The following is a 22433-nucleotide window of genomic DNA, read 5'->3' as shown; positions in this document are numbered from 1 at the left end:
ACATTTTTCTAATGGCAGGGTGGATAGCTGAAAGCTATTTTTAGAAAAATATGGGAGGACAGAATCCATAATCTACATAAGGAATTATCCATTTATAATTTCAGTGAAAGTTGCATGGTAACTATTTACTCACTTTTTAGTTTCCAAGTTTTTAACATTTTCTGTCCCTGATTCTGTATACAAGATCCAGAGAAAAACAACCAATTGAATGTGCAGGAGAAACAGTGAAACTGACTTTGCACAAAGTTCTATCAGTGCACTGTGTAAGCAAAGAAACTTTTATTTACAGTAAGTTTAGGTGTCACTTGTAACAACGGTAGATTAGTCAGAAGCAAGATTTTTAAATTGATGGTGTCTCTTTTGTTAACACAGTTTATTCAGACTTTAGTCTGAGTAACTGTTTGAAAGTACATGTCTCATCTTGATCTACTGGTTACAGCACTAAACCAATATTCTTTGTTTCTATACTTGGCCTTGCCTTTGGTTTCTGCGTGATCTTGGGGAGCCATTTATCCTTCCTATTTCTAAGTTTATCCATCTAAAATGAGGATATTAAAACTCAATCTACTTGAAGGGTGATTAAAGGATCTCTGTAAAGTGTGTTGGGATTGTCTGATGAAAAGGACTGTGTAAGTACCAAAAATATATCTTCATGTTTTCCTTTCTCTCTCTGAGAAGTGAATATTAAACAACATGGGTGAAATCCTGGGCCTAGTAAAGTCTGTGGGAGTTTTGCCATTGATGTCAATGAAACCATGTATTCACCCCAATCTGGAAAATCTCTTGATACTCAAAATTAATGTGTTATACAGAAGTGCTGATTAAATTGTTATGATAGAGGTCACCAGATGGTGCTGTTACATACAGTGTTACATATTCTTTTGGATACTATGAAAACAGTGTACAGTTTTAATACCAGGAGATATAAATGTCAGAACTGATTAATTCAGTTCTAAGATGGAGCCTTAATGATTCTATGGGCATTCTTCTGCTTTGGTCAAGTCATGCCTGTATGTGTTAGTTTTCCCCTCTAACAAATGGTGATAATAGTACTTACTTTTCTCGTCAGAGTTCTGATGTGAAATTTAATTTTCATGAACTGTTAACAAGTTATAACAATTATTATTAATAATAACTAAGGAAGCATTACAGAGAGTACAGTGGAAAATGCAAAGTTGTGTAGCAAGTACATAGTATTGTTAGTTTTGTTGTGCAGGGTTTATTTTGTGGGTGCAAATAACAGGAGTTTGCTCCCTGCCTTAATCTCTCTAACAAGAATCGAGTCTTTGAGCAGAGTTGGGCTTTTGGCTGAGATTATTGAAATAGAGGTTTACCTGCATACTATTTGTGACCACCTCTGTACAAGGACTTATGTATACTTTATAAATAAAACAAATTACTCTAAGAAAATACCCAGACTCCTTGTCACTGACTTTCTCCTACAGCGGGAAACTCACCTGCCAGGTCCTGACATGTGCCACCACTTGGCAGAAAGTCAATATGTTAAGGAAGAAAAACAGCAATTCCTCCACAGTGACAAATATATTATTATTTAGCATGAGTCATATCTACCTGTATTTCATGAATGTCATTAATAGAAGTGGGGTACACATTTCTGTTGAATTCAAATACAGCGTTTAGCATGTAATTTCATACTAATTTCAATTATTAACTTTGCTTGTAGGTACTAGAAGACACATTTAATTGGAGTCTACCTCCAGCTGTGGTTTCAATGTGTGATCAAGAAATCATGAATAAATTAACTTTGGCCAAAATGCATTTCATCATTTGTCTTTCGGCAACAATAAATATCATCCCTGAAAAAGTGATGAAAACAATCTATTCTGTGGATAACTCCAGCTTCAAAAAGCCAAGCAGAATCATGGAGTCAAGCATAAAAAGTAATTATAACTGTCATGGAAAAGTTTGATCATCATTTGATTTTATGCTCCAGCTTGTTTCATGTATAATTTTGTCATTTTTAACATTTGTGTACACATTACACTGATACATTTTAAACAATATTCATATAATGTCTTGCTGAAAATGTAAATGTTTATTTTTTATTTTAGAAAGTTTGAACATATAAGCTGTCAAATTTTATAGTTAAAATTTCACATTTAAATTTTATTTAGAGTTGCCTTTCATTCTTACTTGCTTTTTTACATACATTATTGTTGGGGAATCCTGTGGCTTTTTGTACTTTGTGCTGTTTTAACATTTCCTGATCACTTTCTTCCAAATAAGTATCCATTTTTTTCATCTTGGGAGATGAATGACTGGCTTTCTTTGATTTTCTTTGTAGTAAATTACCCACCTGAAGATACTCTTTAAGTTATGATGTGGTCACTACTTTTTTCCTTTCATAGTCATAATGTTTCACTTATTACTATTAATTATATGCATTGTGGAAGCTTCCAAAATATGCTGATCCCTTCCAAATATAAGACATAGTCCCTGCCCCAAGGATCTTATAGTGTAAAAGTTGAAGACAGAGAAATGGATACAGGAACAAACAAAATGAGGAGAGAGAGAGAAAGAGACATATTTTGTTTGTTCCAAAGGTTGTTGGATTTAGATTGTAATATATAAACTATGCCTAACTGCTCTATACATCCTCATTGCAGCTGCAGGCTCAATGCTTTCCTTCATGGGGGGCTAGCTCTTTGTGGGAAGGGGAGGCTTTTCCGCATTTCCCCCCTCCACCACATCCCCAAAGCTCTAAAACTCAGAGCCCTGTAGCTGCAACAGAGATGTGTGAAGTATAAAAAGTTTGACTTGCTAGAACAAATGTAAAAAAGAAACATGTTTGAGAAAATCATGATTTACTCATGAATATTCAGTGAATAGAAAAATAGGATACATTTGTCAAATTATTGAGAATTATTTGCTCAGCTCTTCTCCTTTGTAACTTGAAACCTTTCTTGGAATTAAACTGCTGTTCTTTGCTTTTACAAATTTTATTTGCCAGTTAATGCAGAAGTGACAAGAAACCAGGAACAAAGCAGCATTACTGTGCAACTGGTCAGATGTAAAGATGAATTAAATGTGGCTATGCTAAAGGTAATTTTGTTGTTTAGGAAATTAAATGTAGGAAACAGTCCATTGTTCATCAAATTATATATTTTCTATGTAGTAGAAATTATACTGGGTGGACTAGATGATGTAGGGAACTGGAAATGCGTTAAAAAGCCTCTTTTTTCTAGGTCACTGTTTCTAATGTGACCCAAGCTGATAGTGGCTGTAATTTAAGTCATGGCTGTTCAGTGTACTCAGCTGAATGAATCTGGAAGTTTGTCAAGTTTTTGTTAGACAAATGTCCACATCATGAAAAACACTGTCACAACTGGATCCCATAGTGACTATTTCAGCTAAGAGATTTGGGACTAACTGGAACATGAGGACTAAAGTACCCATTCACCTTTAGAGGTGGTACCTGCAGAACATATCTGAGTCACTTTGATGGGATAATTGCTATGTGGATAAATAGATATTAATTTTCTAGAACCTTTGACAAGGCATTTAAAAGAAAAGCATTCCATTTTCAATTTGTTATGTAGCTTAAAAAATTACAGCTCCAGTGCTCTGACAAAGTAAAATAAAGATTTCAAACATTTTGAATAAATTTACTGGAGTCCTTGATAGGCATTAATGATACCTGTGTGAATTCAGCCAAATCAATGAAAAAGCTAAAAAAATAGTGAGGGAAAGTAGTCGTTCTAGTATCATTGGACTATTCTCTCCTTGCAAATTTCTCATCCTCTACTTGTGACCCTTTACCCTGGAAATCAGGCTATTGCTTATTAGCTTATCTAATTGTTTATTGCTTATCTTAGATATTAAACCTCATGCTTCAGGGTTTATCCCAATCTCTAACTATTCTGAAGTAGAAGGGTAGATTATCCCGTATCAGCCTGCTGCAGGGTTCTTACACTTACCTCTGATGCAGCTGGTGTTGGCTACTGTCAGAGACATAATAATGGTCTAGATGAACTTTGGGTCTGATGCAGAAGGGAAATTCCTATGTTGCTTAGTTGGTAACTAGAAAGTAATACTATGCTGATCCATACTTCAAAACATGCCACATACAATTTTTAAATGAGTGGAAGAGAGCTCTTCTTTTAGAGACTGCAAACACTTGAGAGGCATAATACAGGTTTGACACTTCTGATGTTTCCTTTGAGCCGTATCAGTCCATTGATTTTTAAGCAGAGCACCCTTTTGAGGTCATTGAGGAGTTCTGCTTAAAAAAAGGATGGCATGACATGTTCCTATGACTTTTAACAAAATTCTTCCCAGACTCCTACGGTTAATTAGTTTAAAGAGAAATATCTTTCTGTTCTGGGGTTTTCTAAGGTCTCCTGCAGTTTTACTTAATGTGAATCAGAGGGCCTGCAAACTACTCAGGGACTTTTAGGATATATACTGTACTCATTAATTATAAAAAGGTTATATTTAGAAAATAATAGGTTTCTTCCAAATGAAAACATACTCATTTATTATTTTATTTACAGTTGAAAGTTACTGAATCCTTACCTGTAACTATGATATAAAGATAGGAATGAAAAATGTTTAACTGAATTATTTCTAATGATATTTTAAGACACATAGTACTGTGCCTAGAGTAAGAATTACAGTATTGCTGGTATAGTTAAGTATGCAGTGCTACTTCCAGTTATTTGAATTATAACCAGATCAAAAAAAATAATCTTGCTTACAGAAATAGTGCATTGTATTCATGCTGGTCTATTTCAAAGTATGGGAAATCACGGACAATAACAGAGAACTTTTTGAGCAGCTTCACTCTATTTGCATTATTTCTTGAAATTAAATGATGCTGTGATGTTCTTCCTTTAGGGGATTTTATTGACAGAAGCTGAAGAAAGACTTAACACTCTTGTAACCAGTATACAGAACGAATATGATGGGAAGATTTCTCAGTGTTCTGCTGTAGAATTAGAGACTGTTATTGAGGCCAAGCTTCAGCTTGCAGCTATTTCTCAGCAGAGACATCAAACTGCTTTCAGGTAAATAACATCATGACCAGAACACATTGCAGTTTGCTGAATGTAAGATTTAAAAAAAAAAAGATACCAACCAAACCCAACAATCCTCTTTGCCTTTAAAAATACTAATATATTTCAAACCTTAAAACCTAACTGAAGTGACAACAGTAATTGTCTGGCTATTCTGAAAGAAGGACAGGAGACACTTGATACGGTTTTAATCAGGCTGCACCTTTATTATTAGATGTCTGGGATATACACAGCAGATAAAAAAGTACGGTGCAGTTAACTCCATGATCATTTCAATATCTACCCAGGGACTTCTGCCAGCTCCCCTGCCCTCTCCTCCCTTCCCGCCCCCCCACACTTTTCCATCCAGATCCTGCAGCCAACCCATTGCTGGGATCATACTATTCCTACCCTCAAATGAGGGTTAAGGTGGGTTATCAGGAAGGGGGGGGTTGGCTCCCTGCTGTGCCAGTCATAGGAATCCCGAATCTCCCCCATTTCACTCCTTTAACAAACACCTCCCATTATCTGCTCACTGTATCCCTTCCCTACGGAGTACCTGCACTGGACATTCGCCCCACTCTTACAAAATAAGTTGTGATGTCATAACCTAACTCCCATCCCTACTCACCATAACAAAGCCCTCCCAAAATCTGTGGTGGGGAAGGTAGAAAAAAAACCCAGTCCACCTCGGCTAATCTGGTGGTGAGGGAAAAATTTCTTCCCAGTCCCTCTAAAAAAGAGCAGCTAGTGCAATGCCCACAGCAGGTCCTGACCAAATCTGGTATTTTGCCACCTCTGAGGGGAAGGGAAAGTGGGTGCTGATCCCCTGGTCAGAGGAAAAGGGGCTTCTCCTGCCGGGCTTGCCCTTTATCAATTCCCTAGCCCTTTTGGTCCCTGTGGGAACCCACTCTCCTTTTTCAGCAGCTATTGAACCTCTCTGTCAGCCCCCACCCCTAAAGGGCTGTATCTCTTCCCCTGACAAGCTGGACAATGCCACCCCGCCCCCCCTTAAGGTCCCGTGCGGTTATTTGTGTGCATGGCAACTTGTATTAAGATTCTATTTTCTATTTCCGTGGTTTGTTTTATTTTAAAAAATAGCCAGTATTTGACATATCAGTTGTTCCAGCTAGAGTGTTTGTGATGTTATATTTTGCACAATTAAAAAAAATACCCAAGGGTTTATTAAAAATGAGAGGCTGAAAATTTTAGCAAATGCTAAATCCTACATGTGGTATAATTTTAGTATATACTGTAGAACATCTTTTGCAAAATATTGTTTTGAATGAATGAAATGGTTTTATTTTAAAATACCTTTTGTCCGTGGCCTAAGAGAAAATTCTTCATATTTACTCATTGCTGCCGCATCTTAATTTTAATACTAGATTTTAGATCTGTTTTAATTGCACTAATATAGTCTTTAATATACTTGAATGACTGGATATTAATTGCACGGAAGTATATTTTCATTTAAAAATTGAATGAATAATATTGTGTGGAATACTGTAGTATTTTCATGATTTTCAGATTTCCCCATAAATTCTGAACTTCAAATTTTGTGAACATTTTGGGTGCTCTTTGAGACCTTCATAAAATTGAGGTTCTGCTGTACTTTAAACATATCAAGCGCAGTAAAGAGATACAAATTCTTCATAGAAGTTTCTGTATAATCATCTGAACATCATATTAATGTTTCATTTAGGATATTTTTCCTGCTTATTACCTGCTTAGTACCAAATAAAATAGATTAATCTATTTTAATAAGAATGATAATTTTATTACAGTATTTTTTGTTTTTGATAATGTCAGCCTCTTCCCTTTAACTAGGTCTTTTATTAGATGTAAAAAATACTTGCATTGCAGTGGGCTGTTAACTAGAATTTAAGCTTATCTTATCACCACTTTATGGGCTAATCACCAGTGTTTTAGTTCACCTTTCCATTCTCCCACTAATATCATGCTGAACTTGCAACTGACCTTTCTGGTGTTCCAATAAGTTATCTATCATCCTCATGTATCATCCTCAAGTTGAATCCTCATGTAGCCTTGACTCTCAGCCTACTAAAGAGAAGATTTTCTCTTAAATATATGGAATAATACTAATAGTACATTGGACTTATCTACCAGTCTCCATCTGCTAAGTGCTATAAAACATTCACTAATTAACTGAAGACATTAAAATAGCACAACTGTATAGTCTTTCAGATGAATTTTCTTTAGATTATTTAAAAGAAGACAGAAGTTTCCCTGAAGTCCAGGCAGCAGGGCTATGATTATTTTATATCAGGGTTAATAAGGTAATTAGTGGAGATGGGGAAATGAGAACTCATAGACTGCCTGTGGACATTTCTCTTCATGAAAGCCTTGTGGTTCACTGTTCTTGTCAAGCAGATTAATGCTACTAAAAAATGTCCCCAAGAGAAAATAACATACGAATATGCTCCACCTTTTGATTTCCATGTCAAATTTTATGTAATTCTCTTCTCAGTATTGTGGTCTCTCTCGTGGTTTACAATTTGCTTCAGCCTGGAAGCTTTTTTTTTTTTTACAGTGTCAGGGGTATCAGTGTGTGTCAAGCATTTTGCTGAATATCTTTTGGGGCTCTCCAATGCAGAGTGGATGTTCAGTTGGCCTTATATATGGGCATTTCAGTTGTTCCTGATGGTCAGGAAGGAAGTACTTAATCTTAAGTGTTTGCATATGTCCATTACACTAGGTGGGTGTGTGCCTTGTATACCAATGCCAGAGTTTTCCTTAAAAGTACCCAGAGGGATGGCCAGGCCTGTGCCTTGTTGTCCCTTGTGTGCCAAGGTGAGGTTATAAAAGGTGGAACTGCTCTGCCCATCCTTCAGTTCCTTCTTACTGTCTTTTCTCAGAAGGTAATATTATCTTGTTCATTCTTCTAGCCTTTTATAGCTAGTAGTTAGCCTAGGTGTAGTTAGTGATACTCATTTTGGTTCCTTGGGCCCCTTTTTTCCTTTCTTTTTTGTTTTCCTTTTATATCCTTAATGTTAATTGAGGCGTCTATGCCAAGGGCCTTTGGCTTCAAGCCCTGTTCCAGGTGTCACAATCAATGCCGGTGAATCTGGGCGTGATTCTGACTCCTGCTGTTTGAAGTGTTTGGGTAAGAGCCATGTCAGGGACAGGCATCCTGACTACCAGGACTTCAAGACTAGAACAAGGAAGCAAAGAGAAGAGTGTCTCAGATACATCCTAATGGAATCCGCCCTTTGCCAAGCATTGAATTCACAAGCTGCAGGGCGTATCTAGTTTTTCACCATTATGTAAAACGGGAATAAAGCAATGGCAAATCAGACTTTAAGGATTCAGTTGAGAAAAATGGGAAAACTAGGCACTACTAGAACAGCTGTCCTGGTTCTCATTGCTGTTTGGGGGGGGCGGGTCTTTGTGTACTGAATCAATAAAATCAATCCAATTCCTAGTGGACATGTGTCCACATCACAAAAACCACAACCACTACAGTCAGCATAGAGGTCCAGACCTGAAAGGGCATGGAGACTGAACTACCCTCTCACCTCTTGAGGTTATCCATCTAGTGAAGAGTTGAAAATGTGAGTAATTTTAGAATACTGCAGTCCATCCTTTCTCTGCTTTCTGCCTAAATAAAGGACTTTGTCTTTTAGAATGATCAATCTAGAACTTTTCAAAATTCACATAGTCTGATTCCCATTTACACTGTTTTTACACAGTGTATAGAATCCTTAAGGTGGCCATAAATGTAATCAGCATTTTCCTATGCCTGTAAATCCCATTAAAAGTAAAGCAAAACAAAACAAAAGTACCTTGTTGTATTGTATTGATCTACCACAAAAAAAAAAATGTATGGCCATTTCAAGGTAGCTTTACATTGCCAGAGCTGTGTAAAGAGGCCATAATGTAAATTAACCTGGTTTATCGTTTTTAAACAATTAACTTGTAGAATAGTTTTATTCCTTCTAACAAGAAGTTGGGCCTTCTACCTTTTGAGTTATGGTAGCCTGGAAATACTTTGCCTTGTTAGGAGGATATGTCTCTGTGTAATATCGCAGAAAAGCAATGAAACTTCAGAAATGTGGTGAAAGACGGGAAGGCAGGAAAAAATACCTATATCTCATATGATGTCACCACACCTGCAACATTGTTGCTCATAGCTCTGATTCAGCAGAAAGTTGGAGACAGCAGTTAAGAGGAGCACATTCTTTGGAGGATGGGCCCTACGTTTGCTCAGGAGCTTTTGTTAGAAAAGATTTTCCCACTAGATGAGTTTCCCAAACATTATCCTGTCCTGAAAATACCTTTATTCTTTTGACAAAATGTGGGATTTTCAGGTATATCTGCAATTGCTGGAGATTCCTTTTCAGTCATAAAATATCAGTGTAGCAGGTAAGACCTCTCTTTTTCAAAGAAGCACTATTTACAGCAGGGGTGTCAAACTCATTTGCTGTGGCAGGCCAGATTTGAATTAAATGTACTTCAAGTGAGCCATACATGCCATAAATCAAAATACTAGGCACAACCATTTTTATGTTGTATTATATTTTATTTGCTAGATATCAGCGATATAAAAACTGCAGCAAATTCACTTCTAGAACTACTACTATTTTACGATTAAAAGAATCGATCAATGATTAAGAATGATAGTACTGTGCGATGCCCCAAGACCACACTGTCCCTCTCCTGCCTTTCGGAGCACTGTGTCTCGTGCACACAGTGCTCCATGCACTGCCACCAGAGTACACAGATCTCGTGGCAGCATGTGACGCCGCAACATCTCACGGCAGTGTACTCTCTGGCGGCAGCACACAACTCTGCGACATCTCACGGCATTGTACTCTCTGGCAGCAGCATGCGACACTGCAACATCTCACGGCAGCACATACTGCTGCCAGTGACCGGACCAAAAAGGTTGGTGAGCCGTATCCGGCCCACGGGCTAGATATTTGACACCCCTGGTTTACAGTGTTGAACCCTTATCACATTTTTTTCTTACTGCCCTAATTGCTAGAATCAAGAGGTTGCACAAGAATTTCAGCTTTTATTTTTTTAAAAGGAAATTCCTTGTTCTTGTGGTTGCAAAGAAAACATGGAAAATGTGACCCAAGTGCAACCTACAGGTTTGGGAATCAGAAAACAAAGGAAAAAAAAGCCCAACATTTATGATTTTCAAGCCAATCTCATGATTTGGGGGGCCTGACTTATGATTTGTGAGCACTGAATGTTCCAAGTACTGTGGTTAAAATAGCACTGGGCCTTGGGGTGCATGTGTGCTTCTCATTATGACTGTTATGGCCCTTTACTGAGAGTTAGTCTCCATCAACACTATATGATGGCGCAGGGACAGCTTCCAAATACCATGTGACTGCTTACTGGATACTGTATGGAAGGCTCTTGGCTCAGACGTGGGAAGAGGGAAGCCTCTTCACAGAGACTTGACAAAAGCTTGAGGTATAGCTACAAAGGGGTACCAAGGGAGAAGGGTGTGTCCTCTCCTAGCATACAGATAGTGGTATAGGCCTCTATTAACATGTTTTTGTTACTTTAAGCCTTTTTGCATATTCTGTTTATTTATAAAATTGGCCCTGAGGAAAGGGGTGTGAAACTGAGCTTGAGATTTTGAGTTTTATTTTAACTAACTCGGTGACTCTACCCATGTTTATGACTTATGTTTCTTTGTAGTGAGTTGTGTCTCTTTGTAGAAAGACTCCGCAGTATTCCTTCCCATTTATATTGCACCTCCTTTAATTCAGTGTATACTATATATACACTTTTTTATATTAATTAAGCAAAAGCTAATCTATAGCTGCTGGTTCACAGTCAGAAATGGTCTAGCCATCAGAATGATTATGTGAATGCATAAAATGGTACATAACTTTTATTTTTTAACAATATATTTCCTATCATAGTGCTGCTTTGGCTTTCTCTGCAATTCAACTTCTTCAAGATGCAAACATTTTCAGGAAGAAGATTCCACATATTCAGCTAAATATACAGCGAACAGAGTATGGAGTATGTATTGATACAGATTCTATTTTTTAAATTATTGTTTGCTTACTATATAAAGTCTTGCATCAAAATGTCAAATTGAGCATACTGCTGAAACTCTTTCGGAAGTGGTAGTGTACAGGGATCACCACTAAAGAGCATTTATCTACAGTTATTAGGCAGAGGTATCTGAGGTACTTAATTTACTTTTTAGTCTTAGTATAGGAGAGGTCTGGTAAATCTGATATCTCTGTATGGTTATTGTTGTCAAACTGACTTTTAATGGTTATCATTGTAGTTAATATGTTTTGGGAGAGTTATATATTCAGTTAGGATATTTTTCATGTTGCACATCTTAGCATCAGCATTTTCCTCTGCCTATAAACCCCATAAAAAGCAAAGCAAACCAAAACAAAAATACCTTGTTATATTGATCTACCACAAACAAAAAAAAACCAAAAAAACAAACAAACTAGCCTTCCACTAATCGTGCTACAATCTAGAAATTCAGGATTTTCTTCTATATGGTAGAATATAGATTTGAACTTCAAATCTCTTCACACATTTTTGTATGCTACAAAATAAGTAAGTCATTGACTTTACTATTTGTAACTCATATGAGCAAATGTACTGAGTAAGAGCATTGCACTGAAAGAGCCAGACAGACAAATACACATCATCAGTGAGATCTAAAATTGTTCAATTTCTGATCAATTATCTTAATACTTGTCTAAAGATTGACAAAACTCTGACTGAGGTCTTTTATTATCTTAATAGTCCAACATACTGTACCTCCAGCAATGCATAAACAACGAAAATTAAAATGTAAGTTGGACTGCAGTAATTGTTAAGGCTCTCAACATAAAATATCTTTTAAAGGAGACTGATTTCTAAGGTCAGAATCCAGCCTTGCAAGCCATTTATGTTGAATGGATGTCACTAAAAGCAGAATGTGAGCTAAAGTATATAATAGTAACACTAGCTAAACAACAAACTCTGGCCGTGCTCACCTGTTGTATTCTGATGGCACAAGTCATTGGGATCTGGATTGCAGAACCCAGTCAGTCTCAAAAAGACTGCTTGTAAGGGAATGGAGGTGATACAGAAGGTTGGTTTCGGAGCTCTCCTGTACCTTTTCCAGTGGTATATAACATTCATTTTTAGTTCTGATTGCTAATGAGATGTTGGATTTGTCGTTTGCCTAGGACTAATATAGCCCATTGTGCACCTCAGAATTTTGGGTTCCTATGTGGGAGATGAAAAGTGGTAGGATTTGTTTTGGAAGACAATTGCTTGAGGTAGCTCAGACATTTGAAATGTTAGAATTAGTCTCAGTGGATTAGTGGGCAAAGTGCAGATGAGGTGATCAAAAGTGTGTATCAAATGCTGTTCACCACATGGTCCTTCAATTTATTATGTGCTCATCACCACCATGTATTCTACACACATTACATATTTATGTATTCACTCACATCACAGTTTAATTTTCATTCTAGATTTCATTACTTCATCAGGTTTAACTTAATAAATCATAAATTGACATCTGTAATAAAAACTGATTGATCCAAACTGAGTAAACTTTTAATTCTAACTATTTTATTTTTAATATATTTGTATTATTTTGATTTATATTATACTAAGAAGTACATATACTTAACACAAACAGTTCTGCGTTGTGTTAAACTGGTTTATTCACAGAGTAATTTTTTTATTGCTTTTGGAAATATGACCAGGATTTTTATGCTGACAATACTCTGCTGCCTTGCAATGTAATAGCACAAGAACATATGAACATACGTCTGTGGCTGAGATGTCGCAGGGTATTAGTGACCGCACTAACAGCACAGATACGTGGCATTGGTGATATGAAAGGTACTATTGTCTTTGCTTTATACATTTTAGATTGTATGCTCTTTGGGTAGGGACCATATGTTCCTGGATGTTTGTATAGTGCCCGACATAATGGTCCTCTGATCCCAATCTCTACTCTAATACAAATATTAATGTTAGAACTATCAGTAAATGACTATTTATACTGAATTCAGCCAATACAACCTGGAAAATATTCTATTTCTGAGTTTGGTCTTTCTCTCTAGTTTATAAAGTACAAGCATTAAATCAAAGAAGCCTTACTTAATGCTCATTACCTTTCGAAATATCAGGTATGCAATAAAAAAATGGATGTGCTTTATAGCAATTAAGTTAAATAGGCACACTTAGTTTTAAAAAGTTTATTGCTGCTACATATCTCTATCTTGAACAAACCTCAAATACATCTCTGCTGTGCTGACTTTATATATCTCCCATAAATGGAAATATTCTGTTCCAATGTCTTTTATTTCCAAGCATTTGAGCATGACAGTATAAAAATACTTTATACCACTAATTGCACAAAATTGCTAGGGTTTTTTTTTTGTATATGAGATTGTTAGTTAATATTTAATCAGTTACACAATTATGTATAGTTAACTATATTGCATTATGTATAAATGTACGAATTAAAATATATACAAGCTAAAAATGATGTATTTATAATTTATATATAATTCTATATTTAACTCTATTTCCCCTCTGAAAGGTGTCTGTAAAATGTTCCTGTTTATTGTGTCTCATTGATTCCAGATGGAATTTTTTTACTTGTAAACTAAGCAGGTGTTTTTCCTACTTGAAGTCTTAAAAGCTCAACGAGGGCTCTGAAGTTGTGTACTTTCTGGTGTGAGTATCATCTCTACTAACATAGGTTTGCAGGTCCACTCTGCTCTAAATTGCACCTGTGAAGTCCCTATGAAGGTTAATGGAGTTTCAAAGTTGTAACTGACAGCAGATTTTGAAGACTATAGTGGAGTTGCCCAGGTGTAATTTGGAGTATCATCAGACTTGCAGAATCTTCTTTACTTGTACTGATATCTTAGAAGAAGAGAATCCAATTTGTGTGTTTGCAATGCTGGCTATTTGAAAACAAACCAATTTTTCTTGTAAACTGAACAAATTTGATATAGAAATCAGTGAAACACAATAAACATGGAATGCCATTATGTCACTTTTACAGTCATTTTTCAGGGTGGATGTGACCTTTAACTATGGAAGAAACAGGTATTGTAAAATCATTTTTATCTTATTTTTATTATTAATCCCCTTCTTTCTTTCTTAGAAAACGACACGACTGAGTGCTCAAGTCTAATAAATGAAGTAATAATAGAAGCAGAGGCCTTCAATGACATTGAGACACAGGCTGAAATGATGGTGGAAGCTATTATACTTGACCTGCAAGAAAGGCGTCCAGTGACTGGCATTAAGCTTCTTCTGCAGGTTTGAATGCAGACAAAGCATAGTTATTAATTTTTTTGTTTTTTGGCAAATAAAACTGCTGCCAGGACAAAATAAGCCTGAAATAGTTAATGCCTCTTAGATTCTCTGTATATAAACATACATTTTCATTTTGTTTGTGTCTTTATAAATAAACAATAAAATTGCTTAAATTGATTTACTTTATCTGTGTTCAAATAGGATATAATCAATTTACTCCAAGAAAAACCATTTATTTCCTCTACGGCTTCTTTAACACTAGCCAAAAGTATGCTTCTACTGGCTGACATATTGACAACACAAACGGAGGAGGACACAGAGCATCATTCTTCTGCAATCGAACGATTAAACGTGCTAATTCTAGCTCACAAATATACCATTAAACAGGTGTGTATATTGGTGAATTATGTTAGTTTCATGCAATTTGCAAACCTCTCATACTCTTCTCCTTTGTAACCTACTCTGGAATCTATTTTAGCAATTCATTGGAGAGAAAGGGGGCATATAATCCAATTTCTTTCAGATTACACAATGTACAGAATTAGTCCTTCTCACCAAATTCCTACAGACTCATCAAGGGTTAGATGTAGATGTAGATAATCTATACTTTGAATACTACACAGTTTCATTTTGAAATGAATAAGCACTTAGGTACTGAAATAAGTGGCCTGATTTTCAAAGGATGTTGAGCTCCCACAGCTTCCATTGAAGTCAAAGGATGCTCAACACCTCTGAAAATCTGGACATCTCATTAGATACCTAATTACAGATTTAGGTGCCTAACTTTAAGCACCTTTGAGAATTTTAGCCTTAGTTCTTCATCTGAGAATCACGCAAACCAGAAATCCAGTATAAAATAGAGATATTTACTATTTATAAATATTCACAAAAATAAAGTGTTCAGTGGTGTAAAGAAAGTGATTTTACATAAGAATTAGAGCATAAACAAAGTTAAAATGCATCTAAAAACATAAAAGTTTTAGCAGAAATTTATAGCAATATATTATTTCCTTCATTATCTGGAAGTAGTCCTGCCCTTCTGCATTTTCTGTCCCTTCCTGATACAGGTTCACAAAAGAAGCTCTCAGATTAAATCCTCTTCTTTCTTATGTGTAAATATGCAGAGGCTTAAACTATTAAATTGTTATGTCCCCAAACCTAGATGATCAAGAATGAAATGGACTACTCTATCTTCTTAGACTTCCATCTGTGGAATTTGCTAATCTGAATAGTTTTACATCTTGCATAACAGCAATTCCCAATTGCCTTGTCTCCCCCTATGGCAACAGTGCCTGCAGTTTTGGAACATGAATTTATATTATTGTGCGACAGTCTCTCATTGGCTTCAAGAACTTTTCTCCGGTCTGGCAGTAGCAGCATTCTATTTCCAAAAGCAAGGAGTCAAAGAGGTTCTGTTCTCTGATGACTTTCTGGTTTGAGGGAGTTTGCTTCTGGAGCTCTTAGCCTGTTTCGGAGCCTGAGACTTGTAAACTTGATCATGAGTTTATTGACTTTGTGTCTATCCCATCTGGGATACAATCTGAAGTACCCAATTTGGAGGAGCTTTGCTCTCAATGGAGAGGACAATCCTTAATTCAGCAGTTCAGGAGTATCAAGCCCTTCTTCAGTGCTCTTTCATAAGACACAATGAAGCAGTCAGTGGGGCTTTATATGTGTACAAAGGTCTGCCCTCATAGATCCAAAGTGTTGAATTATGGCCTGGTTGTATATGAAATGGATACATATAGTTAGTATTGTTGTGTATAATTTGTCTTTATAAAACTAATTTTTACTAGATTTTTACTCTTGGAGAACCAATCGAACAGTGTGTGGAAAACCCTGCATTGACAAGTCCTGTGGTTCCTTTGAAAAATAGTTACTTGCCAGCTATCAACTTACTGGCAAAAGTCAAAATGAGAATTGGTAAGAAAAATCAAGTACATTGTTGCAATAATGCGTCTGACGAATATTTGAAAACTAATACTAGATTAACTGAAACAGTACCAGAGGGATATGAATTACATCAATTTTTTATTTAGTAATGGTAAAAATATAAGGAAAATATTTCCTTCTGAAATCTTCAGTAGATGGATAAAGTCATTGCAAACAGGAAAACAACTATGCAGACAAGGTACAACTATTACAACTATAAAAAGTTTTAAAATATGAATTTGTTATGTAAACATTATAATTTTGTGCAATGCATGTTATTATTTTCCCTATAATTTGCATCCACGTATCCACTTATTTTGCTTTTCACAACTGCTTAGTGCAATGTGTAGTTATAAATTAATAACTTTCATTTTTTCCAAGTAGACATTCACAATACCATGCTGAGTGCCACACACACCATTTATTCTCTGAGAATTGCCCATATATATCCCAACTCCCTAATATATCAATCCCCACTCAGAGAACAGTTGTTATGGTAACTAAACAATTTTAAAAAAAGAATAGGAGATAATCCTGGCCAATATTCCTTCTCTCAATAAAATAAGCTATAATGTTTAATGCTGTGTGAACTGTTAATGAACAAATAAATTCTGCTCCATTTGTCCAATGTAACTAGAAGTGCATGACATTTCTTTGCAAAAGACTTCGAAATGTATTGAATATTCTCAGGGGAAAAAAGCTTTTAGATCTGTTTTGAAGTTTAAAATTAAATAATGGCTGGACCTTTGTAGTTATACAAACAAGCCGAATGTTTAGAAGTCAGGACATCCATAGCTAAGGTTACACAAACAATATTAATCTTGTCTGTATATTCACTCCTGCCAACTGTCCTTTGGTGTGGTATCTGAATCATAGTAGATAACTGATATCAGTTATCTAAAATATTAAGTTTAGAGTGAGGACAATGCAGAGTGGTCTCTTTGGCTCACAAAGATGGCTATGAGATAGTTTTGTTTCTGTCCTGTGGCGGGGGGGGGTGGGGGGGGAGATGAAGTTTCAAATGGTGTTGATGGTTCAGCTGCCCATATGTGATGTGGGATGTTGTATGTAGACTCCACAGTACAGTATATACAGTGTGAACTGGAGCCATGATTGTGTAATTTGAATAATGATGTAATCTCAGTAACTCCAGTTCTTTTCTTTTCTTTCTCTTCTTAAAAGCTGTATTCCCAAAGGTTCATGTACAGATGTTAAAATATTACAAAACTAAAGAGAAAAGTCCCAAATACAGTGACTTACCATCCATATAATTCCAGTTCACACAATATAAATCATCCTGCAAAATAATGACCTCATTTGGTCAGTTTTTACCCTTCAATCTAAACTTTTAGGAAAAGCCTTGGAGAATACATAAGCTTTGCAGTCTTCCATGGAAAATGTCAAAGAAGCCTTTAGGTCTGGAGAGTGCAAAAGGAGCCTTGGGAATTGGAGATTCCTGAAAGTTGACGTTTTGTATAGAATCTGAAAGTTCAAGTGAAACTAGGGAATTATTCACTGCCAATCCTTCTGAATGTCCTATGCAAGGTCTGGTTCCTGTGGCCCATGTGAACTGAGGCATGCAGGATGGTTTGTGTAAACCTTCCTCTGTAGCATGGGGTGGGTCACTTGCTGGTGTGTTCTTTGTACCTTGAAGTCTTAAACCATGATTTGAGGACTTCAATAACTCAGTTATAAGTTAGGGGTCTATTTCAGGAGTGGGTGGGTGAGGTTCTGTGGCCTGCGTTGTGCAGGAGGTCAGACTAGATGATCATAATGGTCCCTTCTGACCTTAAAGACTATGAAATCTATGAAAGTTCTTCAAGATCTCTTAGTTCCATAGTACATCACTGACAATAGTTGTGCCATTTAGATTTTTGGAGTTTAGTACTGTAAAACAATTCTTGTTGCAAGGAAATTATATCCTTTTTACAGTATTTGTTTGTGTTTTTTGATAAACAATTTACCAAAACCTGCCTAAAATGTTTTCTTTTCAGGACATGCATTAGCTCAAGAAGTAGCTTGCACATCTAAAAGACAAAATCCATTAAAATGGTTACCTGCTCTCAATCAATTAGAAACAGCATTGGAGCTTTGTAGAACATCCACAACAAGAGAATTAGATTTGGAAGCAGAAATTCTTTTTCAGAAAGGTAAGCAAAATCCTGGTTGTGTAACATGACTATCTTTCCAACATATTCTCATGCCTTAAAATGGATACATGCTCCTGACATTTCCCACATTGACAGACTGACTAAAAATATTACTATTGCATTTAATTATACTCCAATGTATTTAACAAGAGTACAGTATATAATGACATATTTCAGAAATACAAGAGAAGTTTCATAGATTCATAGAACTGGAAGGGACTTCTAGTCCAGTCCCCTGTACTCAAGGCAGAACTAAGTATTGTCTAGACCATCCCTGGCAAGTGTTTATCTAACCTGCTCTTTAAAACCTCCAATGACAGAGATTCCACAACCTCCCTAGGCAATTTATTCCAGTGCTTAACTACCCTGACATTTAGGAAGTTTTTCCTAATGTCTAACCTACACCATCCTTTCTGCAATTTAAGCCCATTGTTTCTTATCCTATCCTCAGAGGTTAAGGAGAACAACTTTTCTCCCTCCTCCTTGTAACAACCTTTTATGTAATTGAAAACTGTTATCATGTCCCCCCTCAGTCTTCTTTTCTCCAGACTAAACAAACCCAGTTTTTTCAATCGTCGGTCATAGGTCATGTTTTCTAGACCTTTAATCATTCTTGTTGCACTTCTCTGGACTTCCTCAAATTTGTCCACATCTTTCCTGAAACATGGCACCCAGAACTGGACACAATACTCCAGTTGAGACCTATCAGCATGGAGTAGAGGGAAAGAATTACTTCTTGTGTCTTGCTTACAACATTCCTGCTGATACATTCCACAATGATGTTTGCTCTTTTTTGCAACAGTGTTATATTGTTGACTCATCCCTCAGACAGAGACAAACACTTACAGGATCTCTATGAAACGTTCTTAAAACTACAATACCCACCTGGAGAAGTGAAAAAACAAATTGACAGAGCCAGACGAGTACCCAGAAGTCACCTGCTACAGGACAGACCCAACAAAGAAAACAACAGAACATCACTGGTCATCACCTACAGTCCCCAACTAAAATCTCTCCAACACATCATTAAAGATCTACAACCTATGCTAGCAGATGATCCGTCTCTCGCTCAGGCAGTGGGCGGCAGACCCATCCTGGCTTACAGACAGCCCCCCAACCTGAAGCAGATACTTACCAGCAACCATACACCCTACAAAAAGTCCAATCCAGGAACCTATCCCTTCAACAAACCCTGTTGCCAGCTCTGCCTACACATCGACTCTAGTGACACCATCACTGGTCCTAAGCACATCAATCACACCATAAGGGGCTCATTCACCTGCACATCCACTAATGTTATATATGCCATCATGTGCCAGCAATGCCCCTCTGCCATGTACATTGGCCAAACTGGACTATCACTACGCACAAGGATAAATGGACACAAATCAGACATAAAAATAACAACATCCATAAACCAGTGGGAGAACACTTTAATTCCCCAGGGCATTCTGTCTTTGACCTCAAAGTTGCTGTACTTCTCCAAAAAAAAGTTCAAAAACAGACTTGAAAGAGAAACTGCTGAGTTAGAAATTATCTGCAAACTTGACACATTCAAACTGGGTTTAAACAGGGATTTGGAATGGCTATCTCATTACAAGAAGTAATTTGCTCTGATCACCCATTCTTACCTCCTACTCAATGGTTGTCATTAGGCCTCAAGTACCCTGCTTTTATCCACCTACCCCATTGTTATATATGCCCTTGGATATGCATATGTTGCTTTCTATATATGTTTCCTATTTGCTGTATCATTTCTACCAACTGCATCTGAGGAAGTGAGCTGAAGCTCACGAAAGCTTATGCCTGCTGAAATTAAATTTGTTAGTCTTTAAAGTGGTACAGAACTCTCGTTGTTTTTTATTGTTGACTCATGTTTAACTTGTGATCCACTATGATCCTCCAATTCCTTTCTGCAGCACTCCTTCCTAGGCAGTCATTCCCTATTTTGTATGTGTGTCATTGATTGCTCTATCCTAAGTGGACTACTTTGGATATGTCCTTATTGAATTCCATCCTATTTACTTCAGGCCATTTCTCATAGGCAGCGGGTATAAAAGGCCAGGAAAGACTAAACCTCTCCTGGCATAACTGTCACCGCCCTGCCGCCTGATGCCTGGGCCGTGGCGGCCCCGCCTCTTCCCAGTGGCGTATGGAGGGTCTTCAGTGACTAGGGGCCAAGCCTACATTTGCATCCCTCCACCTCTCACCCCCCCTCGCATAGGGCAGGAGGGGTCCCGGTGCCACCACCCAGCTGCCATGGGGAGAAGGGTCTGTACCTGCAGGAGACAGTGTGAGGCACAGGATGGGGGCCTCAAATGCATGCTTGGCTCCATTGCTCCCCACTTCCCGCACTTACCTGGTGTGCGGCACCGACCTCTCCCCTGCAGCCCCACAGCCCTGCAGCCCGGTACCAGCTCCCCCTGGGGAGTGGGGCTGGACTGACCCGGCCCTTCACGATGCGCAGGGGGGGAAGCACAGGAGCAGAAACAGGAGAAGCCACCCCCTCAGTCTCCTGTGCCCTTCACCCGTCGCAAAGGGCTGGCCCGACGCGCCTTTCCCCCCCCGAACTTACCCACTGCTCCAGCCCAGCTGCTGAGTGCCGACTCAGACACTGGGCTGGAGCGGTGTGCTCTGCAGAGGTGGACGGTTCATATTTTGGGAAGGAACAACCGGACAAAGGAATACCCAAACAAGGATTTATTTAGCCACAATAGTTAGTGTTATCTGAGCAGCAACAACACTTAGCAATCAGTACCTGAGGGCCCATGAGTGCTAAGGCTACAGACTGAGGGGTATTACGAGTTCGCCCCAATCTACTCAAGTGGGAAAGAAGGCGCTTACCAGCACGAGGTTGAGGAGGCCTATTCTCCACCTTATAAACGAGTTGCAACCAGGGAGCCGACTCACCCGGGGCATTTGCTAATACCTCAATGGATCCATGGAGAGCCTCGCCTGGGGGTCCCTATATACCCCTCTTCTCCCTAACTCTAGCAATAAGTTTTCCGGTTACTGATACTTATATCTCAGTCCACTTAAGGATTGGGCCTTAACACTTGGTTTCTGTTAGTCTATTGGCTATTAGCTAGGGGCATTCGGGACTTTTCATCCAAAAGCTGCAGTTAGTTGTTTATAATTAAAGTTATCTTTACAGCTAGTCTAAACATCCATACAGCTGGTCTAAGCAAAAATTTTTTGTCAATCTAAGCAAACTCTATGCTATTTTCATCCTGAGGATATTTTTAGGCCCCGGAGATAGTTCCTTTTATCTGCTAGGGGTTTTCCAAAGGACAAGGCCAAATCTAGCTCTCAGGAGGCCCTAGCATTGCTCATAAAGCCTACTCTGGATTTCCGGGCCTAGTCCTGCCAAGCTAAGGTTTTTGCGTTACAACTCTCTTGCACACCCTACAAGCGGCAGGTAAGTGTGCTCGAGGCCAACCCTTCACAGAGGGTGGGGGCGCCGTTCACAGCCCCCTGTGCTGCCCTCCTCCTGCGCGTCATGAAGGGCCGGCCCAGCGACCCCCCGCAGGCCGGTGCCCGGGAGCCTGGCCCTCTACCCCCTCTCAGTACGACACTGCCTCTTCCCCTCTCTTCTGGGAGGGCGGAAGTTTCGCTTATTTATGCGCCATGCAGGTTCCCTGGCGGCTGAGGCAGTATCTGCTACTCAGCTTCCCAGATCCCTTGGACTCCCCAGGAAGATTACTGATCAAACCGGGAAGCTGAGTAGTAGATACCGCCTCCACTGCAGGGCTGGATCACTACTGTGCTGTCCTCAGGGCCAGTGCCAGCTAAGCAGGGCCGGGCAGCTAAGCAATAAATGGCCAGGAGGAATGGATCCTCCTCCATCTGGGCTAGAGCTCTTTGGTGCATTCCCATGAGGTAAGTAGCAGGCTGGCAGCAATTAGAAGTACCTGAGGGCAGCGAATGCTCCCCCCAAGTTCTTTTACTTGCTCAAGTGACAGGGGGAGTGCTCAATTTGGGGGAGGGTCTTTATATTTGCCCTTTTCCAGGCCCCTGGAAGCTCTCCCATCTTCCATCATTTTTTTAA

General features: G+C 38.2%; 1 protein-coding gene across 1 annotated transcript in view; it reads left to right on the top strand.

Annotated features, from left to right (window-relative positions):
* The window catches only part of CFAP54 (cilia and flagella associated protein 54), a 173878-nt gene that overhangs the window by 121406 nt on the left and 30039 nt on the right, over positions 1 to 22433 (top strand). The window contains 9 exon segments of the mRNA XM_067559769.1: positions 1685 to 1901; positions 2972 to 3063; positions 4858 to 5027; positions 10919 to 11021; positions 12731 to 12869; positions 14149 to 14306; positions 14505 to 14690; positions 16100 to 16226; positions 18230 to 18385. Coding sequence (XP_067415870.1) covers positions 1685 to 1901; positions 2972 to 3063; positions 4858 to 5027; positions 10919 to 11021; positions 12731 to 12869; positions 14149 to 14306; positions 14505 to 14690; positions 16100 to 16226; positions 18230 to 18385 — 1348 coding nt within the window.

This window comes from Emydura macquarii, unplaced genomic scaffold, assembly GCF_026122565.2.
Source record: "Emydura macquarii macquarii isolate MOO-44397 ecotype Brisbane River unplaced genomic scaffold, CSIRO-AGI_Emac_v2 contig_2205, whole genome shotgun sequence".
In the NCBI taxonomy this organism is placed as follows: domain Eukaryota; kingdom Metazoa; phylum Chordata; order Testudines; family Chelidae; genus Emydura; species Emydura macquarii.
This window is presented reverse-complemented; position numbering and strand designations above follow the sequence as displayed.